Source organism: Carlito syrichta, unplaced genomic scaffold (assembly GCF_000164805.1).
Source record: "Carlito syrichta isolate Samal-C Ts95f unplaced genomic scaffold, Tarsius_syrichta-2.0.1 Scaffold314875, whole genome shotgun sequence".
Classification (NCBI taxonomy): Eukaryota; Metazoa; Chordata; class Mammalia; order Primates; family Tarsiidae; genus Carlito; species Carlito syrichta.
Window position 1 is genome coordinate 650,420 of NW_007258971.1, and position 18,583 is coordinate 669,002.

At 38.8% G+C, this 18,583-nt stretch overlaps 1 protein-coding gene across 4 annotated transcripts in view; it reads left to right on the forward strand.

Moving 5' to 3' along the window:
* Positions 1–16,793, forward strand: part of MIER1 (MIER1 transcriptional regulator) — a 61,534-nt gene extending 44,741 nt beyond the window's left edge. For 3 of the 4 annotated variants that reach the window (XM_008072207.1, XM_021706009.1, XM_008072208.1), the window contains 6 exons: positions 2,226–2,377; positions 3,098–3,179; positions 4,595–4,689; positions 7,573–7,700; positions 11,454–11,593; positions 13,780–14,907. In XM_008072207.1, the coding sequence (XP_008070398.1) occupies positions 2,226–2,377; positions 3,098–3,179; positions 4,595–4,689; positions 7,573–7,700; positions 11,454–11,593; positions 13,780–14,108 (926 nt within the window). In that variant the 3' untranslated portion in view covers positions 14,109–14,907. Of the gene's footprint in view, positions 1–2,225; positions 2,378–3,097; positions 3,180–4,594; positions 4,690–7,572; positions 7,701–11,453; positions 11,594–13,779; positions 14,908–15,545 lie in introns of those variants that run through there. The other variant, XM_021706010.1, reaches the window with a different exon arrangement.
* The last annotated feature ends 1,790 nt before the right edge of the window (positions 16,794–18,583 follow it).

Below are 18,583 nucleotides of genomic sequence, written 5' to 3' on the forward strand. Positions count from 1 at the left end.
CGCCTCAGCCTTCCAAGTAGCCGGAATTACAGGCGCACGCTACCACGCCTGGCTAATTTTTTTATTTTATTGTAGAGATGAGGTCTCGCCTGCCCAGGCGGGTCTCGAACCCGCGGCCTCAGGCAATCCACTCACCTCAGCCTCCCAAAGGCGCGGGATTACAGGCTGAGCCACCGAGCCCAACTCTCCTTCCTGTCTTGAAGCAGGGTTTCCTTGGGTGGCCTTTTGTGTGGTTTGTTCCCTTTGGAGGACAGAGACTGAGCAGAGAAAAGAATCTATAGCAGTATACTCAGATTTACTTTATCATGTTAGTGTTTATAATTTAGAGCTTAACTAGGATTGTACCAGCAGGAGTTCACTAGAAAAGGAATGATATTTTTTAAGGGAAAATGTCTAGATATTGTCCTCTGAGCTGTATTTTAAAGAAAGGTATCTGGGCCAGCCACAGTGGTGGTTCATGCCTATAATCACAGTACCTGGAAAACTGTGGTATTTGAGCCCAGAAGTTCAAGACCATCTAGGCAACATAACAAGACCTCATCTCTTCAGAAAACTTTAAAAATTAGCCAGGTGTGGTTGTTGCATGCCTGTTGTCTTAGCTACCCTGGGAGGCTGAGGCAGGAGGATCACTTGAGCCCAAGAGGTTGAGGTGCAGTGAACCATGATCATGTCACTGCACTCCAGCCTGGATGTCAAAAACAAACAAACAAACAAATAAATAAATAAATAAAAGAAGTATTTGTGGGAAATGGAAAGGTAGAAGCAAGTTTTAAAGTGTGTGGGTGAGGGACAAGGTAATTTATGTGACATCATTTAATACATTGCCTGGTACATGAGAGATGTGTAATTAGTTGTTAATTTCTTAACATAAAAAACTGATATCGTCAGTTACTCTTTGACTGTTAAAGTCTTTCTCAAGTGGGCTCTTTCCTGTTGGCATTTAAATGTCTCCTGTCTTTAAAAGAAACAAAAAATAACATAAAAACTTACTACTTGCTGTACCATCTCCACCCTCATAACCAAACTTCTCAAGAGTTTCCTGCTTTATTTCTTTGCTTTCCATTTACTCTTCAACTCTTTCCTGTTCACCTTCTGCTTTCTTTCCTCTTGTTGAGTTGGAGTCTCACTCCATCACACAGGCTGGAGTGCAGTGGCACCCTCACAGCCACTGCAGCCTCGACCTGCTGGGCTCAGGCGATCATTCGGCCTCAGCCTTCCAAGTAGCTGGAACTACAGGTGCGTGCCACCACGCCTGGCTACTTTTTTTTGATTTATCATAGAGACGAGGTCTCACCAAGTTGCCCAGGCTGGTCTTGAACCCCTAGACTCAGGCAGTCTTCTCAGCCTCCCGAAGTGCTGGGATTATAGGCTCGATCCACCACCCCTAGCCAGCTTTGCTTTCATCTCTGCACAGAAGTGATTCCTAGAGCATTCACCTCTTGTTTTTAAAATCTAGAGTACCTTTCTCAGTTTCCATCCCGGTCACTCAGCAGTATTGAACCATTCTTTGAAGCCATTCTTGGAAGCACTTTGTTCCTTGAGCTGTTGTGATGCCACTTTCTCAGTGTTTTGCCTGTCTTGTGATATCTGTTTTCGTGGTCTTGTCTTCCTTTCCTTCACTTTTTAAATTCTGGTAAGATTTGGACTTTAATCTTTTTCTAATGGAAATTATGATGAGATGTAAATGCTTTTTTTTTTAAAGCCATGACTTTAGTTTTTATGAAAACGATTTATACACACTATAATCATTTAAAGCATTCTAGACACATTTTCAAAAAATAATAATTGCAGCTAACATCCATTGAGCCTTAATATAGGCCAGAACTGTTATCAAGGGCTTTAAATCTCACAACTCTTTGTGGTAGAGTTATTGTTCTCATTTCACAGATGACACAGCAGAAAAGGGATTTCCTCAAGGTCATACAGGTAATAAGCAGTGGAGGCGGTATTCAAGCCAAGAAAGCTTGAAACTTGGTAAACTCAGGATTGAGTAGGCCTACACCTGCACAGGGCATCAGGTGACGCCTCCTCTCCTTGAGATTGCTGAATTCACATAGGCTGTAAGGACTACCCAGGAAAGAGGCGAGCAAGTAGTGGAACCTCAGTTTGCCTCTTAGCTTTCAACATTTGGCTCTGAGTGTGGGTTATTTGTTGAGTGATACGTTTTAGCACACTCTCTCTCAGTGTTTGGCAATTTTTTTAAACTTTATGTTTTGCTAATTTAGTATATGAAAATGATGATCAGCTCCTATGGGACCCTGAGTACTTACCAGAAGATAAAGTGATTGTATTTCTTAAGGATGCATCTAGAAGAACAGGTGATGAGAAAGGAGTAGAAGCAATTCCTGAGGGATCTCACATAAAAGACAATGAACAGGTATGTGAATAAGAAACAGCTGCTGGAATTTTCCCAAAATAAATTAAGTGAACACATTTATAAGTAAATGCTGTTGTGCTGTTATTCAGTCACCAAAATTTCTGTAGCATTGTTGACAGAATATGAGGTTATAATTGGTATAAGATATCTGTTGTTACTATACTCATTTCATTGGTACAGCTTCAGCTCAAATAAAACAAAAACCTTGATGTTTCATTTTGTCTGTTCATATTTTTTATTAGACTTTTAAAAATTCCTTCAGCTATCCCTTGAGAATCTGTGGATATGTATTTGGGATAATGACAAGTGCCTAACATGAACCTAATAAACAGCATTATGTTTTTTACCTTTTTAATCATTGTTTTTCTTTTCTGACTTGTTTAAAATAATTTTAATAAGAATCTCCAAAAACCACAAAGAAGGGATTGTGGTTTACACAAAATAATTTCTTATGATTTTAAATTCTTGGGGTACTATTGCTACCACGTCAGAGTATTTACATACGTCCTTTGTACATATTTAAAGGTAGTTAATTATCAGGATTGAATTTATGTTTGTTGTTTCTTGGTGTTTTATATATTGCACTCACTAAAATTACCCTCCAGAAAGGATAAAAACAAACACTCAGATTTTGAAAGACTTTCACTCTCTTAAGAAATTGTAGCATTGAACTGTTCATAGTCCAAGTCAAATACTGGATGAAACTTTTTCTTTTTCTAGGCTTTGTATGAATTGGTTAAGTGCAATTTTGATACAGAAGAAGCATTGAGAAGATTAAGATTTAATGTAAAAGCAGCTAGAGGTAAGCATGAATATTTCTTATTTCATTATTTGGCAAACATTTTAAAATTAAGCTCTTCAGGTTACCTAGATATATCTTAAGCTTAGTAATGCTGAACTTCCTGAGTTTGGTGAATATTTACAGAATACCAAGTATTGTATAGGGCATTATGGGGAATGGGGTTAAGGCTGTCTCTTCCTTCTTTATGGAAAAGTGAGACCATTTAAGTAAAAATACCTACTGCCTCATACTTTCAAGACACACTTATGAATAAATATTTTATTTGATCTTGATAATTGCCCTGTGAATTAAGTACTCTGGCAGATACTACCTTTACTTTAAAACTGATGAGACCGAGGTCTCTAAAGTAACTTTACTGAGGCAAACAAAATTCAACAGTGAAGCCATAACTAAAATCCAGGTTTTTCCTTTTTTTTTTTTTTTTTTTGAGTTGGAGTCTCATTCTGTTGCCCAGACAGGAGTGCAGTGGCCGCTCCCGACCACTGCAGCCTCGACCTGCTGGGCTCCGGCGATCCTTCCGCCTCAGCCTTCCAAGTAGCCGGAATTACAGGCATGCACTACCACGCCAGGCTGATTTTTTGATTTATTGTAGAGATAAGGTCTTGCTTCCCAGGCGGGTCTCGAACCCACGGACTCAGGCAATCCACTCACCTCAGCCTCCAAAGGCGCGGGATTACAGGCTGAGCCACCGAGCCCGGCCCAGGTTTTTGTTTTTTACTCTAAACTGATTTCCGCCCCCTTCACCAAGAGTACTGCTTATATATAATTAAGTAATAAATCAGATATATTTATTCATTCGACAAAAATTTGAGGACCTTCTAAGTTCTGAGGAAATAACCATAAACAAAGTCCCTTCTCTCAAGGTGTGTAGAGCCTCGGTAGAGAGACTGAAAACTAGTTGCGACAGATTCTTCCAAGGGGAAGAATTAGAGGATGCTATTTAAGCCTACTGCAGTAGGACTTAACCTAGTTACGGTAAAGGGTGGAGCTTCCCGGGGAGACTTCCAAAACGAAGTGATGTTTATGTTGAGGTATAAGAGAATTATCTCAGTGAAAGGAGGCGAGCTAGGAGGCAGGAAATATTGCCAAGCAAAGGAGATGCCCAGGACACGAAGTCTGGAGTAAGAAAGAACATAGCAAATTTAAGAACTGAAAGGTAGCAGATATAATTGGATCATGAGGAATTAGGAAGAAAGTGGCCCAAGTTGAGGCCAGAGAGGTAGGGATCAGATTATTCAAAATCTTACAAAGTCAGGACTTTCATCACTTTATCTCTTGCAACAGTTAGTAATGGAGCTCAGGAGTAAAATGCTTCCTCATTTTTACCAGAAAGTTACATTTTTATTTGCAGTTTGGTTTTTATACGCAACATTTGGGGGAATATTGCTTAACAGTTTGTTCCCTCATTTTGTCAGAGGAATTATCTGTTTGGACAGAGGAAGAGTGTAGAAATTTTGAACAAGGGCTGAAGGCCTATGGAAAGGATTTTCATTTGATTCAGGCTAATAAAGTAAGTAATGATGTATGTTCTCTTTTTTACAGAAAGAAACTTAGTTAAACAACTTAAATGGTCATGGATATTAATTTGCTGTATTTTCTAGTGCAAAAGGTTTTGTGATCGTATGGTTTTTAGCAAATTATAATAAGCATGCCTAGACTGCCTAACGTATTTGCCAGGTAACTGTTTTTGGTGCCTTATATTGGAAGTGTTTTAAGTATTGTACTTATTTACAAATATGTTAATTAACTTCCAGGTGGGATGTGTATGTGCAGTACCATTATTTATAGCTGTTTTCCACCATCTCTGATAAGATGTTTTAAGGAGGGTCCTTAAAATAATTTTCTAACTTTAAAGCACCTTTAAACATGGCATTATGTATGATTAAAATATGTATTACCTTTACTTAAGTCCTGAGTGGTCTAAAATCAGATACTTAAGATTGTATTTGGTTTTAATCAAGATTTAACGTAATTTTCCAGAAGCATCTATCTCAGTAGGTCATCTTTATTATACAGTATTACAATTATCATAATTTTACATTTTTATTTAACATGATCACTTATCATTCCATATTGATAATGTCAGTCATACAGTTTATATTCCAAATAACTTTATAATTACTTACAGATATGTTTGGGGGTTTAATTCTTACAGCAGCAATCAGGTAGGATTTTTAAGAGTAACCACATAATTATATAGAATAAAAACACTAACAACAGATTAGGACAGGTAGAATTAAAATCTCAGCTTGAATGTAGGAAATTAATTCCTGGGTTTATGATTATCATATTATTTTTAGTAAATACAAAAGACAAGGATCTTGACTTCACATGTTTCCTTTTAAAGATAGCATCCGAGTGTTGTGTGGAGGCTTTTCCAGGATGGTGTTGAAGTATCTGGGCTTATGTTCGGGGCTCCATATAGTCTTTTACTCCCTCTCTCTCTTTGGTATTTGTGGATTTGATTGGATAGTGTCCTGTTGGTTTCTTCCCAACATGTATTTAACATCTTCTAGTTTATGTCTAATAAGTAAAATAGTTACAACTTCAGTGAGCCAAATTTTCTTCATTTTGTTGTGTATTAACTAGTTTGTTCTCAATTATTTTGTTGCATTGGATGTAACTAATAAAAGATAAATTTTGAGTTTAGAATTTAGGATAGCTTAGAAGACAATGTAATTGGCTTCAAAAATGTATTCCCCTAACGTTGTGTCCAGATCGTCAGATAACCTCAAATATAGTCAACACTCAAGAAAAGAAATACATTATGCAACTGGTCACGTATGTTTCTGGTTTTTTTTCTTAAATGCATCATTTCATGGTTAAAAGGGATGATATTTTGGATAGGAGTTTTCTGGCATTCCTACTTGAATTCACATAGTCATATCCAAACAGTGCTGGATGACCCCTGGAGTGATAGCTGATGTAACTAAACTAACATCAGTAGCCTCCAATACGATTTTTTCTTTGTATGGAAGAAGAACTTATTAGGTTGACTTGAAACTGTAAGCCAAAAAAGCCTAACAAATATTACAGGTATGACCTCGATTTCTCATAAATATTTGAAGTAGTGATGTTTTCATGTTATAGGATAGACGTTACCCACCTATATAGAATATACTAGTTGCTATTGTGAAATAAGAATAGTAGTTTTTGTTTTTGTTTTTGTTTTGAGTTGGAGTCTCACTCTGTTGCCCAGACTGGAGTGCAGTGGCTGCTTCAGGCCACCGCAGCCTCGACCTGCTGGGCTCCGGCGATCCTTCCGCCTCAGCCTTCCAAGTAGCCAGAATTACAGGCATGTGCTGTCACGCCCGGCTGATTTTTTGATTTATTGTAGAGATGAGGTCTCGCTGCCCAGGCGGGTCTCGAACCTGCGGGCTCAGGCAATCCACTCACCTCAGCCTCCCAAAGGCGTGGGATTACAGGCTGAGCCACCGAGCCCGGCTAAGAATAGTAGTTTTTTAAGAAGGGGAAGAATGGGTCAGTGACAACATTAAAAAAAAAAATTTTTTTTTACACCTAGAATTAAAGTTCAGATCTTAATCCTAAGTTCTGTTATGAGAACTGACTTTGCTGAACGCTTTTTAACTTTGCATGCAACAAAATGTCTTTTCGTTTTTTACTTTCAGTAAAGAACAACTGACTTGGCGTGACTCTGTCCAGAAATAAGATTCTGTAGGAGGCAAGAAAAGAACTTGAGAGGATGGTTCTTTAGAAAAAGCCCTGATTGTCTCGGAGTACCGTGGGTCAGCGTTGTAAAGTGTAAACAGGGGAAGAAGGAAAAATGCATGTTGGATGAGGAAGGTTGTCATCAGCAGTTGTCCTTTAGGTGCCATCAGTGCTATGAGATACTCACTTCAAGAGCAGAAATTTTAGCAAATAAGTAGTGTCATCTTGCATCTAAAATACTTGTTTTCCTTTCGAACTCTCAGGATTTTATTTATATACAACAGCCTTACCAGCTCTCCAGGCTAAGTAGCAAAAAGGGATTTTGTCAGCATCGTTTATTAACCCCATAAGGCGTTGAGTGTGATGGGAGGGGAACCGTTCAGCACAGTAAGCCACGAGAGTGACTTGGCAACCAGAGCATCAGCTCATGATGGCATATCCTCAGACTTTCTAGAAAGGAAATACCTGAGACTGGGTTACTGTTGGGAGTAGTGAGATAATTTTTTTGAGAGGGAATTTGAAGGTAGACTTTCTAGGTACTCTGTGAGTAAAAAGTATTTGGGAACGGTTTGTAATATTTATTTTAACCTGAATGCCACTTCGAGACATTTTCAGCAGTGGAGTATATTTTTATAGTAAATAAGGATAATGGTAGCCTTTTAAAAAACAATGCTAAATATCTGAAGATCCGTTGCCAGTGTATTATTTTTCTTGTTTCTTATAGGTGCGAACAAGGTCAGTTGGTGAATGTGTAGCATTCTACTACATGTGGAAAAAATCTGAACGTTACGATTTTTTTGCTCAGCAAACACGATTTGGAAAAAAGAAATATAATCTTCATCCTGGTGTAACGTGAGTTAATTTTTTACTTTGTGCTATATATTTATTTGCTAAGCTTTTCTAGATTTTTTCTTGAGGATGATGATTTTTATGATCTTGCTTTTATAGAAGAATATACATTAGTTTAAATTTACCATGTATTGACATATTTTTATAAGGCATTTGGACTTTTCAGTGTCTTATAAAATAATCTTACGACACTTTGAAAGCAGTGAGACTACGAGAGAATATCTTTTCTAAAACTATAGGACCATATGCCCAGTAGATGCTTTTTAAAGAGGAAAGGTTTTTAGTATTTTTCATTGTCCTATCTACTTTAGACCCCAGGAACCAAAACAAGATTTGGATATAGATGATACAAAAGGAAAAAAGCACAGGGTGTAATAAATCAGGTCAAATTGCATCTCATTTCTTGTCATAAACTTTTTATAGAGTAAACAGTTTGTACATAGTGATTTCCCATCTCCTGGTTTTCCTGAATCTTTTCCTCTAATAGACATAATATTTAAGAATTCGTAATGCAACTCTAGTTTACTCCCAGTGACACAGATATGGCTTGTTATCTGTGTCATACCCACTCTTACGCAAAATGACTGACATGCCTAATCTCAGTCCCATGCTCTTAAATCTCTTAGCCTCATTCGGCCTAGTTTTGGAATGAAGCATTCCATCACTACCACTGGTAACTTGTTACTTAAGTACAAAGAGTTTTGAACGTTTGTCTCTCATGAATTGCTTTAAAATGATAACAAATTGTTGTGGTATAATTAATTAGCTTTACAATACTATCCTTAATTATTCCCTAATGTTTACAGAATAAAAATTGGCTAAGCATAGCGGCTTACACCTATATTCTCCGCACTTTGGGAGGCCGAGGCAAGAGGATTGCCTGAGCCCAAAAATTTAAGACTAGCCTAGGCAACATGACGAAACCTTGTCTCTAAAATAAATTAAAAAATTAGCTGGACCTGGTGGCGTGTGCCTGTAATTCCAACTGCTTGGAAGGCTGAGGTGGAAGGATCACCTGAGCCAGTGGTCGAGGCTGCGGTAGCCGCCATCATGCCACTGCACTCCATCCTGGGTGACAGAGTGAGACTCCAGTTTGCAAAGCTGTGACTTGATTTGATCAATGTGCACCAGTAAAGATATTCTCAAAGCTGACCAAGTAACTGCTTTTGAAAGATGTGCTTTTATGTATATTTGATTGTGCTTTTCAAACTCCGAGGCTGAACTGTTTCTTGGTCAGATTTATTTGTAGGTGTCTCTGCTGATCACTTCCTTGGGGGATCGAATGCTTTAAAGCCCCAAAACAAAACTATCTAAAAGGAAACAAATGGGTTTGGTTGACCCCTGGAAATCGTGTCATTTCAAAAGACTGTGTACACCATCCACCATTATTCAAAATGTGTGATTTCTGGAGTGAAATTTCATATATAGCAGTATTCTAAATTTTACCTACTTGTTTTATGTTATTAAATTTCTAGTTAATTTTTTTTCATTGGTAATGTTCAAGCATAACGATGTACTAGATACAGCTATCTAATCTGCAGGGTGTATCTTAAAATAGTCACAGTTTTCAAGCTATTCTATAAGGAAAAGCAGTAGTAACATCTTTCATTTTTTTCACCCGTTTCAGAAATTATGTTCACACACAAACTACAGTCAATCTGTCATCACAGCACTAAGAACATAAGAATTGCCAGGCTGCGTTAGACCATGGTTCGTCCAGTTTCCTCTTTCAGAAGCGTCACCAAGGGCAGTGCTGTGAGCTGGCTTAGCTGGTCCTCTGTGAAGTCAAGCTCAGCAGCTTAGGTGGAGATGTGCCAGCAAATCTTCTAGTTTCTCTAAGAATCTCTTCATGGCTTTTGAAAACTTTTATCTGTAACCACGATTCTTCGTAAGGTTAAATATTCCATAGGTGGAGTAGCCACAGTTGAAAATAATCTGAATCATTTTTCCTCAAGCTTTAAAGTTAACAGTGGTTCCCTGGCATGTAAACAGGTGTGTTTTTTTCCGTAAGCAGGAGTACCAGGGTTCCGCAGGCGTCAAGTCCCCTCTGGGTTTTTTTGTAGTTTTTTTCTCTTTTAACTAAAAGAACCATAACTTTTTTACCCCTAAAACTCCTCTGTTACCTGTGTTGCATTTTCGGTGACAAGCAGTGAGTACACTCCACATTATTTTCCAAATGAGGAGAAATTGTGATTTTCTGTAAGCAGGGATAAACTCTTCTGGTTTGTTTCCAGTTATAGCAGTTCAATACTTAATTCTGTTTCTGGGTGCTTCATATTCATATGTAATTGTTCTGTAATTATGAATAGCATGAAGCTGAAGAGGTCTTAAAGACCACTGCGTTTAATTGCCTCCATTTACAGATGAGGAAGTAAGGCCTAGAACGTTGATTAGCTCATCATCATATATGTTTCTGTGATATGTATCTTACGCCTCAGGTTATTGGAAGCTTCTTGAAGTCAGGGACCACATCCCTATATTTGTTATATCCCCATAACCCAGGGGACAGTGACGACCCTATAGGTTGAGATCATGGCTACAACTAACAGTATGTTGTAGACTGTTAACGCAGACTTTCAGGAGATTCCAAAGAGCACCCACTGTTTCGTGTTTACCCTGCTCACAAAATTCTAACAGATTAGTCTTAAGATTTCTATTATACTTACTGTGAAGGAAATAAATTTTTTAATACACTTCTATTCTGTGCTGTGCACAACTTGGGTACTGGTGGTGCAAGCATCAACAGAACAGACTAAAATCCCTGCCCTTGGAGAAGAACATGCTAGTGCAGGTATTGGCACACTTCTGTAAAGAGGTGGAGAGTAAATATTTTAGGCTCAGAGGCCAAGGCCTTAAGGTCTCTGTCATAACTACTCAGTTCTGTGATTGTCACACAAAAGCAGTCATAGATACTGTGTAAGGGAGGTGTGTGACTGGGTTCCAGTAAAACTTTATTTATAAAAACCAGGTGGCCAGCCCATAGGTTGAAATATGCTGACTTTTATTCTGGTAATTTAGTCATACTTTATAGTTATAAAACATTTTCATGTACATATATAATACAGCAACCATGTGTGATAGATAGGACAGGTATGGTTTGATCTACATTTTATAGGTACAGATACTAAACCTTAGGGACACAAGTCTCCAGCACAGATTTTGTAGCTCCAACCCAGTGCCTCCTCTCACAAATGTGTAACTCAGGAGCGACTTGGAGAAGAAACAAACTCACCTTTCATGAGATGCTTACAGGATCAAGCCAGCAGATAGGCCCAGGAACTTAGCTTGTTATGGCTCAGATCTGCAGAGCTGTAATGCAGAAGGTGTCCAGAAGCTTTAGGGGATCAGTTCTTTCTAGGATCCCATTTGTCTTTCAGGGAGTACCTGTGTCTGTTGAGACATTCTTCTGCACTCCTGCTGGACATCACCACGTCTCTGCCCTTAGACAGCCCTCAGGCTTCGTTGGGCCACTGTGAGCACTTGTCTACAGTTTACAGAGTTTTAAAACTTCCTGTAGGTCACCAAAGTTTGTCAGTTTCAAAGGCCTTTTTGCATTTTTCCTATAAACATGAAACCAGAAGCAGCTTTTCATTTAAATGTTCAGATCCTCGTATGATAGATGAGACCCTAGAATGAATGTAAGTGAATATCAGGATGTGTTTGCTCATAAAGCCTTCTCACGTTAACCTCAGCTAATTTCAATTTTCAGCTTTTTAATATAAGAAAATAATTACTGTTTTTTTGCTTACTGCTAAGGGATTACATGGATCGTCTTCTGGATGAAAGTGAAAGTGCTGCTTCCAGCCGAGCACCGTCCCCTCCCCCAACCGCCTCAAATAGCAGCAACAGCCAGTCTGAGAAGGAAGACGGCGGCGCTGTGAGCAGTAACCAAAACGGTAAGCAACCAGACAAGCCTTGCGTGTCTTCATAACGAGGGACACTTTTCTTTCAGTAGCTCAGGAAATTCCATTTGGGTTTCTATTAAATTTCCAAAGCAGAAAGTAAAAATGACAAATAATGGATGAAACATACATAATATCAGCATACCTATGTACTAACAGAATACAAAGTAATTGGAAAGAATTCCTATTGACGTCACCAAAAACTAATTTTAATAAAGCAAACTGTCAACAGTGACTTTAAGAAATTGATATTCACCAGAAATATTTGCTTTTCTCTTTATGTGAGAGAAAAGCCAAAGGCCTCCTAATGTGTTTAAGGCTGTTTGAAGCATACAGTAGGTAGGAGCAGAGGTAACTGAGTGATGATATGATGATAAGGGCCAGCTGGAGAACTGTTTTGATTTCCACTCTGATTAAGTAAGAGAGTTGCCAAGCAGAGAGTAATAAGTTCCCCCGCCCTTAGGGGGAAGCTGGTGAGCGAGAGTTAGAGAAGTGCCCGTGAAGAAAATGGAAGAGAAACACTAGGAAAGGTCTGGCCCTTGTTCTGACCGTTTGGTGCTGCTGTCGTGTATGGAGCTAGTTCTTTCATTGACCCCTCTCTGGTCCCTCACTGCCTCCCTCTAAGAATAAGCCAAGCAGAACTTAGGTCAGGCCCGGCAGCTGTGTTCTGGTCCAAGATGGTCCATCGACACGATGTCTAATGCCAGCTACATCCATCCTGGAGTCACGTAAGATGCTGAGACTCTGACCTTGAGACTGAGGATGGAAGCTCAGGGAGGCGGACGGTGGCACTGCGCTGCTGCTCTTCCGGTTTTTTTCTTCTCATCTTAACACCAAATCATTTCATTTGCCCTTTTCCCATTTTTTAAACTATTTAATGGAACCATGCCATTAGGCTAGAAGAATGCTCAGATGTTGTTTATAAATTATTCAGTATCTCAGAAGCCATTCACATCAGTCATATACAATCTAAGAAAATATCAGTTATGTACAGTATAAGAAAATAATTGGGAAGGAGCTTTCCAACCCAGTATTTTTTATGTGGGACTTTAGTTAGTGCCTTGAAATCTTGTAGTTACTTTTGACCCAGTTGGTCTCACTTAGGTTTTTGGACTTGCTCTTACAGAACTGGTCCTGTAGGATCATACAGTGCATAATTCCCATATGCATCCATGGTTAGAGTACATTTTTGAATTGGAGAAAATAAAATATTTTCTTAGACCAAAATATAATATTTGAGGCTCATCCTTCATGCTGAACATTATTCAGGTCAAGAAAACTTAGTTTTTTTTGGAGATGAGGTCTTACTGTGTTGCTTAGGCTGGTCTTGAACTCCTGGGCTCAAGCCTCCTGAGTACCTGAGACTACAGATGTGAGCCACCTCACCTGGCTCAGGCAATTACATTTTGATTATTCAGTGGTGTCTCCTGTATTTTCCCTTCCTCTCACCAAAATTTGAATTCCATTTTATAATCCGTTCTAACATGATCTTTTTATTTTATTTTATTAGAATCATCATGCTTTTTGCCTTCCTCACTTGTTGTGGAGAAATTTGTGTTTACTTTCAGCACTTCCAAGGGTGTGCTTGGACAGGGCAGCATTAATTTTTTTAAATGACGATAGATTATTTAAATCTACTTAGGCAAATACAGCATGTGATCATTTAAACCACAATTCTCATCGATTACATTAAGAATAAAAACGTCAAGGCTTTTTGCCTTCATATGGCAGTAGAAAACTCAAGCTTCTATAAGAAAACCCCGATTCTCCTTTTATATGCTTTTAGAGAGTTTTAGTCCTTTTGCTAAGTCGGAATAATTCATAATTCTCCTTGTTGATTCAGTTTATTTAGACTGCTGGAGCCAATGCTACTTGTCACGCAACACCTGATATGCCTTTAGCAAATGCCCTGCTCAGTTCTTCACAGCATTAGCTTATTCCTCACAAGAACCCTGTGGTCCTTATTGTCTGTGTAATTAAACTGAGGCACAGGAAGGTGAATAACTCACCTGAGATCGCCCGGCTAGTAAGTAAAAGGGCAAGGACTCAGAACCGTGTGTACTGACAGACTTGATGCCTTGCTTCCTTGGTGAAAAGCTGGTCTACAATAGCTGTCCCATGCTAGTTACAGATTCAGCTTTCTTGTATTAGCAGTTTCATTTATGTTTCTTCTCACTTAGGGGTGTCATCCAACGGACCAGGTGAAATACTAAACAAAGAAGAGGTAAAAGCTGAAGGGTTACACATTAATGGACCAACGGGAGGCAGCAAGAGACCATTTCACGCAGATATGGACACTAATGGTTACGAAACAGATAACCTTTCCTCTGACCCAAAACTTGCCCATGTGACTGCAAGGAGTGAAAATGATTTTGATGAAAAAAGTGAGAGACCTGCCAAAAGGCGAAGGGTGAACAGCAATGGAAAAGAAAGTCCAGGTTCTTCTGAATTTTTCCAAGAAGCAGTCTCACATGGGAAATTTGAAGACCTTGACAACACAGATGACTGAATTTAGACCTATTTTACTTTCTTTGGAGTAAATTCTAGTGTGACTACAATTTTCAGGGTTGATGGGTTACCTTAAAAAGTTTATTTATTTGAAGCAGTTGATTACATTTGGAAAATTTGGAGTGTTAATTTTAGGAAATAAGATTTCATAATTCTGCCTTTTTTAGGTTTTTTTTTTTTTTTTTTACTCTAAAACTATCAAAAGATCCTTTTAAGGATACTTGAAAAATTAGTAAATTTGAATGAACTACAGATATATCTGTACCTTCTCATATGAAGTGTTAAATCATAACATTTCGCTGCAGGGTTAATACTTGCTTAGACTGATGAAGGAATAGAAAAAACCATGTCCAAGTTTCTGTTTAACACCGATTTTTCTGAGTTTCTTGAAATGTCTCTATGACATACATTTTTCTCTCCATACAAATTGAGTATCATTATTAAGGAAACCCTTATGAATCCTGAAAATTATGCTAGCATGATTTTTTTATATATAGAAATTTTAAAATAAACCAAGTCAGGTTTGTATATGTAAAATTGTTGACATCAATGATGTCTTTCCATATTCTTATCTGGGCTTAAGAAATACATTCTGTATTTTTCCAGATTCTTTGTAGCCTTTGAAAGATTTTTACAGTACATATGTCTTGACTGAGCTGTCCTTTCTTAATACAAAAGCTTGTATAATTTTCTTAACTTGTACAGTTGGTAAACTTTTATGAGAGGAATTGATATTGTGTCTGTCAGCTTTCATTTTATTTTGCTAAGATTTTTCTAATGAATTTTTAAGTGTTTGTGTAGTAACTGAGTCATTTCTTATCCAGATGGTAAAAAGCATTCATAAAGGATTGTAAAAATTGGTTTTTTCAGATTTCTACTTAAGGACAAATAATTTGAGAAGTCAGAAATTAAGCATGATGCTGAGATTGCAGTTTATTTTGCATTTCCTATGATTTTTAAAGTTATTTCTTAAGGAGGACAGAAGTTTAATGTCAGCTCTAAGTGCTTAAATGTATCATGCTGACCAGAGTCCTGTTAAGTTATTTTTATACACATTATAAAATTTCCCATTTTTGCATCGAATAGAAGGGAAAAGGTCAAGTGATATTTAGATATTGGCACACACAAGAGGCAGCTGTTGGCAGGCAGCAGTGTTGACTTTATCAGGAGACAGTGATGAAGTTTGGAATCTTATTCAGGTATAGTCCAGTTTTTCAGATTTGATAGTTTTTTCTCCCCCCCCAAATGAAAAGAGGATAAACAATAACCGTTGCTCTGTGTGATGACAGACAGAATCCATCTGCCTAGCCTTGTAAGCGTGCCATTTTATTTTCAGTGTTAAATTCCTGTTAAAAAAATGTAGTTTTATACAGCTGATAGACCAACCTGTATCCATCTTTTATAAAAGATTATTAACTCTGCTGTTTTCCTCACACAGGCGTACTCCACATGCTTCTTCCCGTTCATTTTCCGTCATCGGTCCAAGAGCCAATGCCTTTTTAGAGCACATCTGCTGTGGTTTTGTTTTTCCTGGCTTGGCTGTCTAATGCACTTGGGTGGAGGTTTGCACTGAGCAGTTCTCGTTTAGACCTTGCCCCACCGAGTATTTCCCTGGTAGCTGTCCAGACTGCTTCCCTTCACCAGTGTGAACAACTTTTCCAGACAGTGTTAAAGGCACTTTGCAACATTTGACTTCATATCACATGCATCGCTGTGGCTACATGCATGTCCAAGTAAACGGGAGTTTGGGGTACAAGTGTCCAAAGGCGTGAGAGTTTTTTGTTTCTGTTTGTTTCTCTTCAGACATTAATTTTATCCAGAATGGCAGTAGCTTTAGCAGATGGTCACAGTCCATTTTCTGAATAATTTTTTGTTCAACGAATCCAAAGTATCCTGGCTGTTTGTCAAAGATGGTCTGTAGAAATGTTTTAAAAGATTAGTGATGCTGTGCTTTCTAAGTTGTTGCGATGTTAGAGATGCCATTCTCACATTTTTTAAAAGATGCGTTTTATTTGCAGGATTGTGAAGTCCTTGCAAACGATTATTACAGGAACGTTTTAAGTAAATTCTCAGGCATGTTTGCAAATACGCACATGTACATGTGTTAGGAAATTTTGCTTTTCTTGATCTTCTAAAAATATGCCTAACAAAAGACATTCCATTATTACAATATGTGATGCTCAGCTTTTCGTAATATTTCATTGTATTTGTGTTATGCAGGTATTCCGCATAGTACTTTGTTCTTCATAATGCAGCCACTATAACTTGATAAGTCATTGCACTATTTAAAAATGCTTCGTAATATCCTGAGTTTAATTTGCTTAGGATTTAGTGCATTCAGAACTCTGGAGCTCTCGACAAATTGCATTGGGAAGTCTGTTGCTAGTTAATTAGTCCCCCCACCCCAGCCTCATTCCCACGCCCTGCAGAGCACTACTATCATTTGGAATGGTATTTTTTTTGTTTCCTGATGTGTTGCAAATAGAGTTCAGAATCTGCAACTCAGTTCAACACAGATCTGTTGAGCTTTAAAAATGTATTCGACATATATTTAAATAGGCACTTAAAATGACAAATTAGATGTTTTTAAATTTATGCATAGTAATTTTGCACTGTAAAATAATTCCCTTCTCCCATTCCTTGTCTGCCATTCTGAATATGCTTATTAAAATATTTTTTTAAACATGCCTGCCTACATAATGCTGTGTGGATATTTTCATCAGATTAAGTCACTAAATTTTAATTATAGGTTAAGCTGTATGATACACATTCATTACAATGCAGATATACACGCATTCTGTGTTCCTTCTGCCTCTGAGCAGATGCAGAGAGTAGTCATTTGGGGGTCCTGGTCCCCAACCTCCCCTTGTGTGGCGTGCTTTGTCCCCTTCACCGAGAGACTCTGGTTGGTCCCTGGACCTCTATTCACCCTGCTTCTCTTTCTCTGGACTGTAGAATTAATTTCCCTTCCTTTGCCGTGGAGTCCATATCACATAATAATTTTGCAAAACTTGTTTTGTCACAGTATTTGCTTTGCTGTCAATGGAAAATTAATCAGTGGAGTAGGCACACTGAATAACAGGGTTGGTGAATTTCCACAGGCAGCAATGCTGTGACGCTGGGGTATGTAACTGGCTTTGTGTTATGACTAAATACCACGGTAGAGACCCTAAGATCTTTCCACCAAACTATAATCCTTATTCGTGAAAACTGCCAGTAGGAAAATAACACGGGAAGAACAGAAATTCCCACACTTTAATCTTTCCTTTCTCTTAAAAATGACTTTTTGTGTCACATAATTCTATTTGAAGATTTTCTTGCCATAAAAATCAACTGTTCTTTAATATAAAATGCATCCTTTGAAAATCTCTTTCCAAGATATAAAATGTCTTTTGAGATAATTTTTAAAAAGTAAACACATACTGTAGACATTTTTCATGTTTTCAGTAAAAGTGAAGAAAAACCATTTCAGACAAATGAACTATTTAAACAAAATATAGAAATCATTTAACAGACTATAAGAACAAAACCCAGGGAATTATAAAAGTATAGAATTATTTAAAGTTTAAAAAAAGATCTAGACGAGTCCTCTTATTTTATAGATGAGGAAAAACGAAACAGGTTAAGAGCCCAGCCTTAGAAAAAGAAGAAAAGATCCCCCGCCCATCCACTTAAAGGCTGATTTCATATATTCGAGTATCTGAATAACAACCTCTGTATTGTCTAATACAATTTTCCAGAAACTTACTACACACCATTTGGGATGGTGGCTGATACCTCTAAGCAAGATGACACCAATTTTAGAAAGAGTTTCGCATATGCACGCTGTGACAATTAAGTTCGCGAGTTCGCCCCGGAAAAAGCGCTACATACCTCACTGCCGAGTATCACTCTGGACACCTCTGAAGTGTACTCCCCTGGGGAAGCTGTGCGCCGACGCCAGTGTCTAGTCCACCCGTCGGAGCAACTTTGGAACTCTGTGGAATGGCCATGGGCTGTCGCATTACCCTTGAAGTATGTCCTGAATGTCATCAGGATTTCCTTTTCTTGGGGGTAGAGAAGAAGGTCACTGAGGGCCAGGCCAGGTGAGCAGGGAGGGCCTTCCATATGGCGATTTGTTCACGGGCGAAAAGCTCCCTCGCAGGCAGGGCCGTGCGGGCTGGTGCAGTGTCGTGGGGCCAGCGCCCCTCGGGACCACTGTGGCACCCTTTCTCGTGCCAGGGTTTTTGGTGAGGGTCTCCTAGCAGTTGATCAGTGTGGTCTGCTGTGCCTCTGTCCGTCAGCCAGTGACTTCGACACACAACGCCGCACGCCAGTTCCGCTTCCTCAGTGACGCTTCCCCTCCCCTCGGAAGACGGTGTTGCGTTGCGTTCGCGCGTCACCCTCACGAGCGCGGCCGGCCACGCCGCTGGCTTCGCGTCCGCTGGTGCCGAGTCTGGCAGGAAACGCCGTGTGTCCGCGGCGCTGATCCCAACG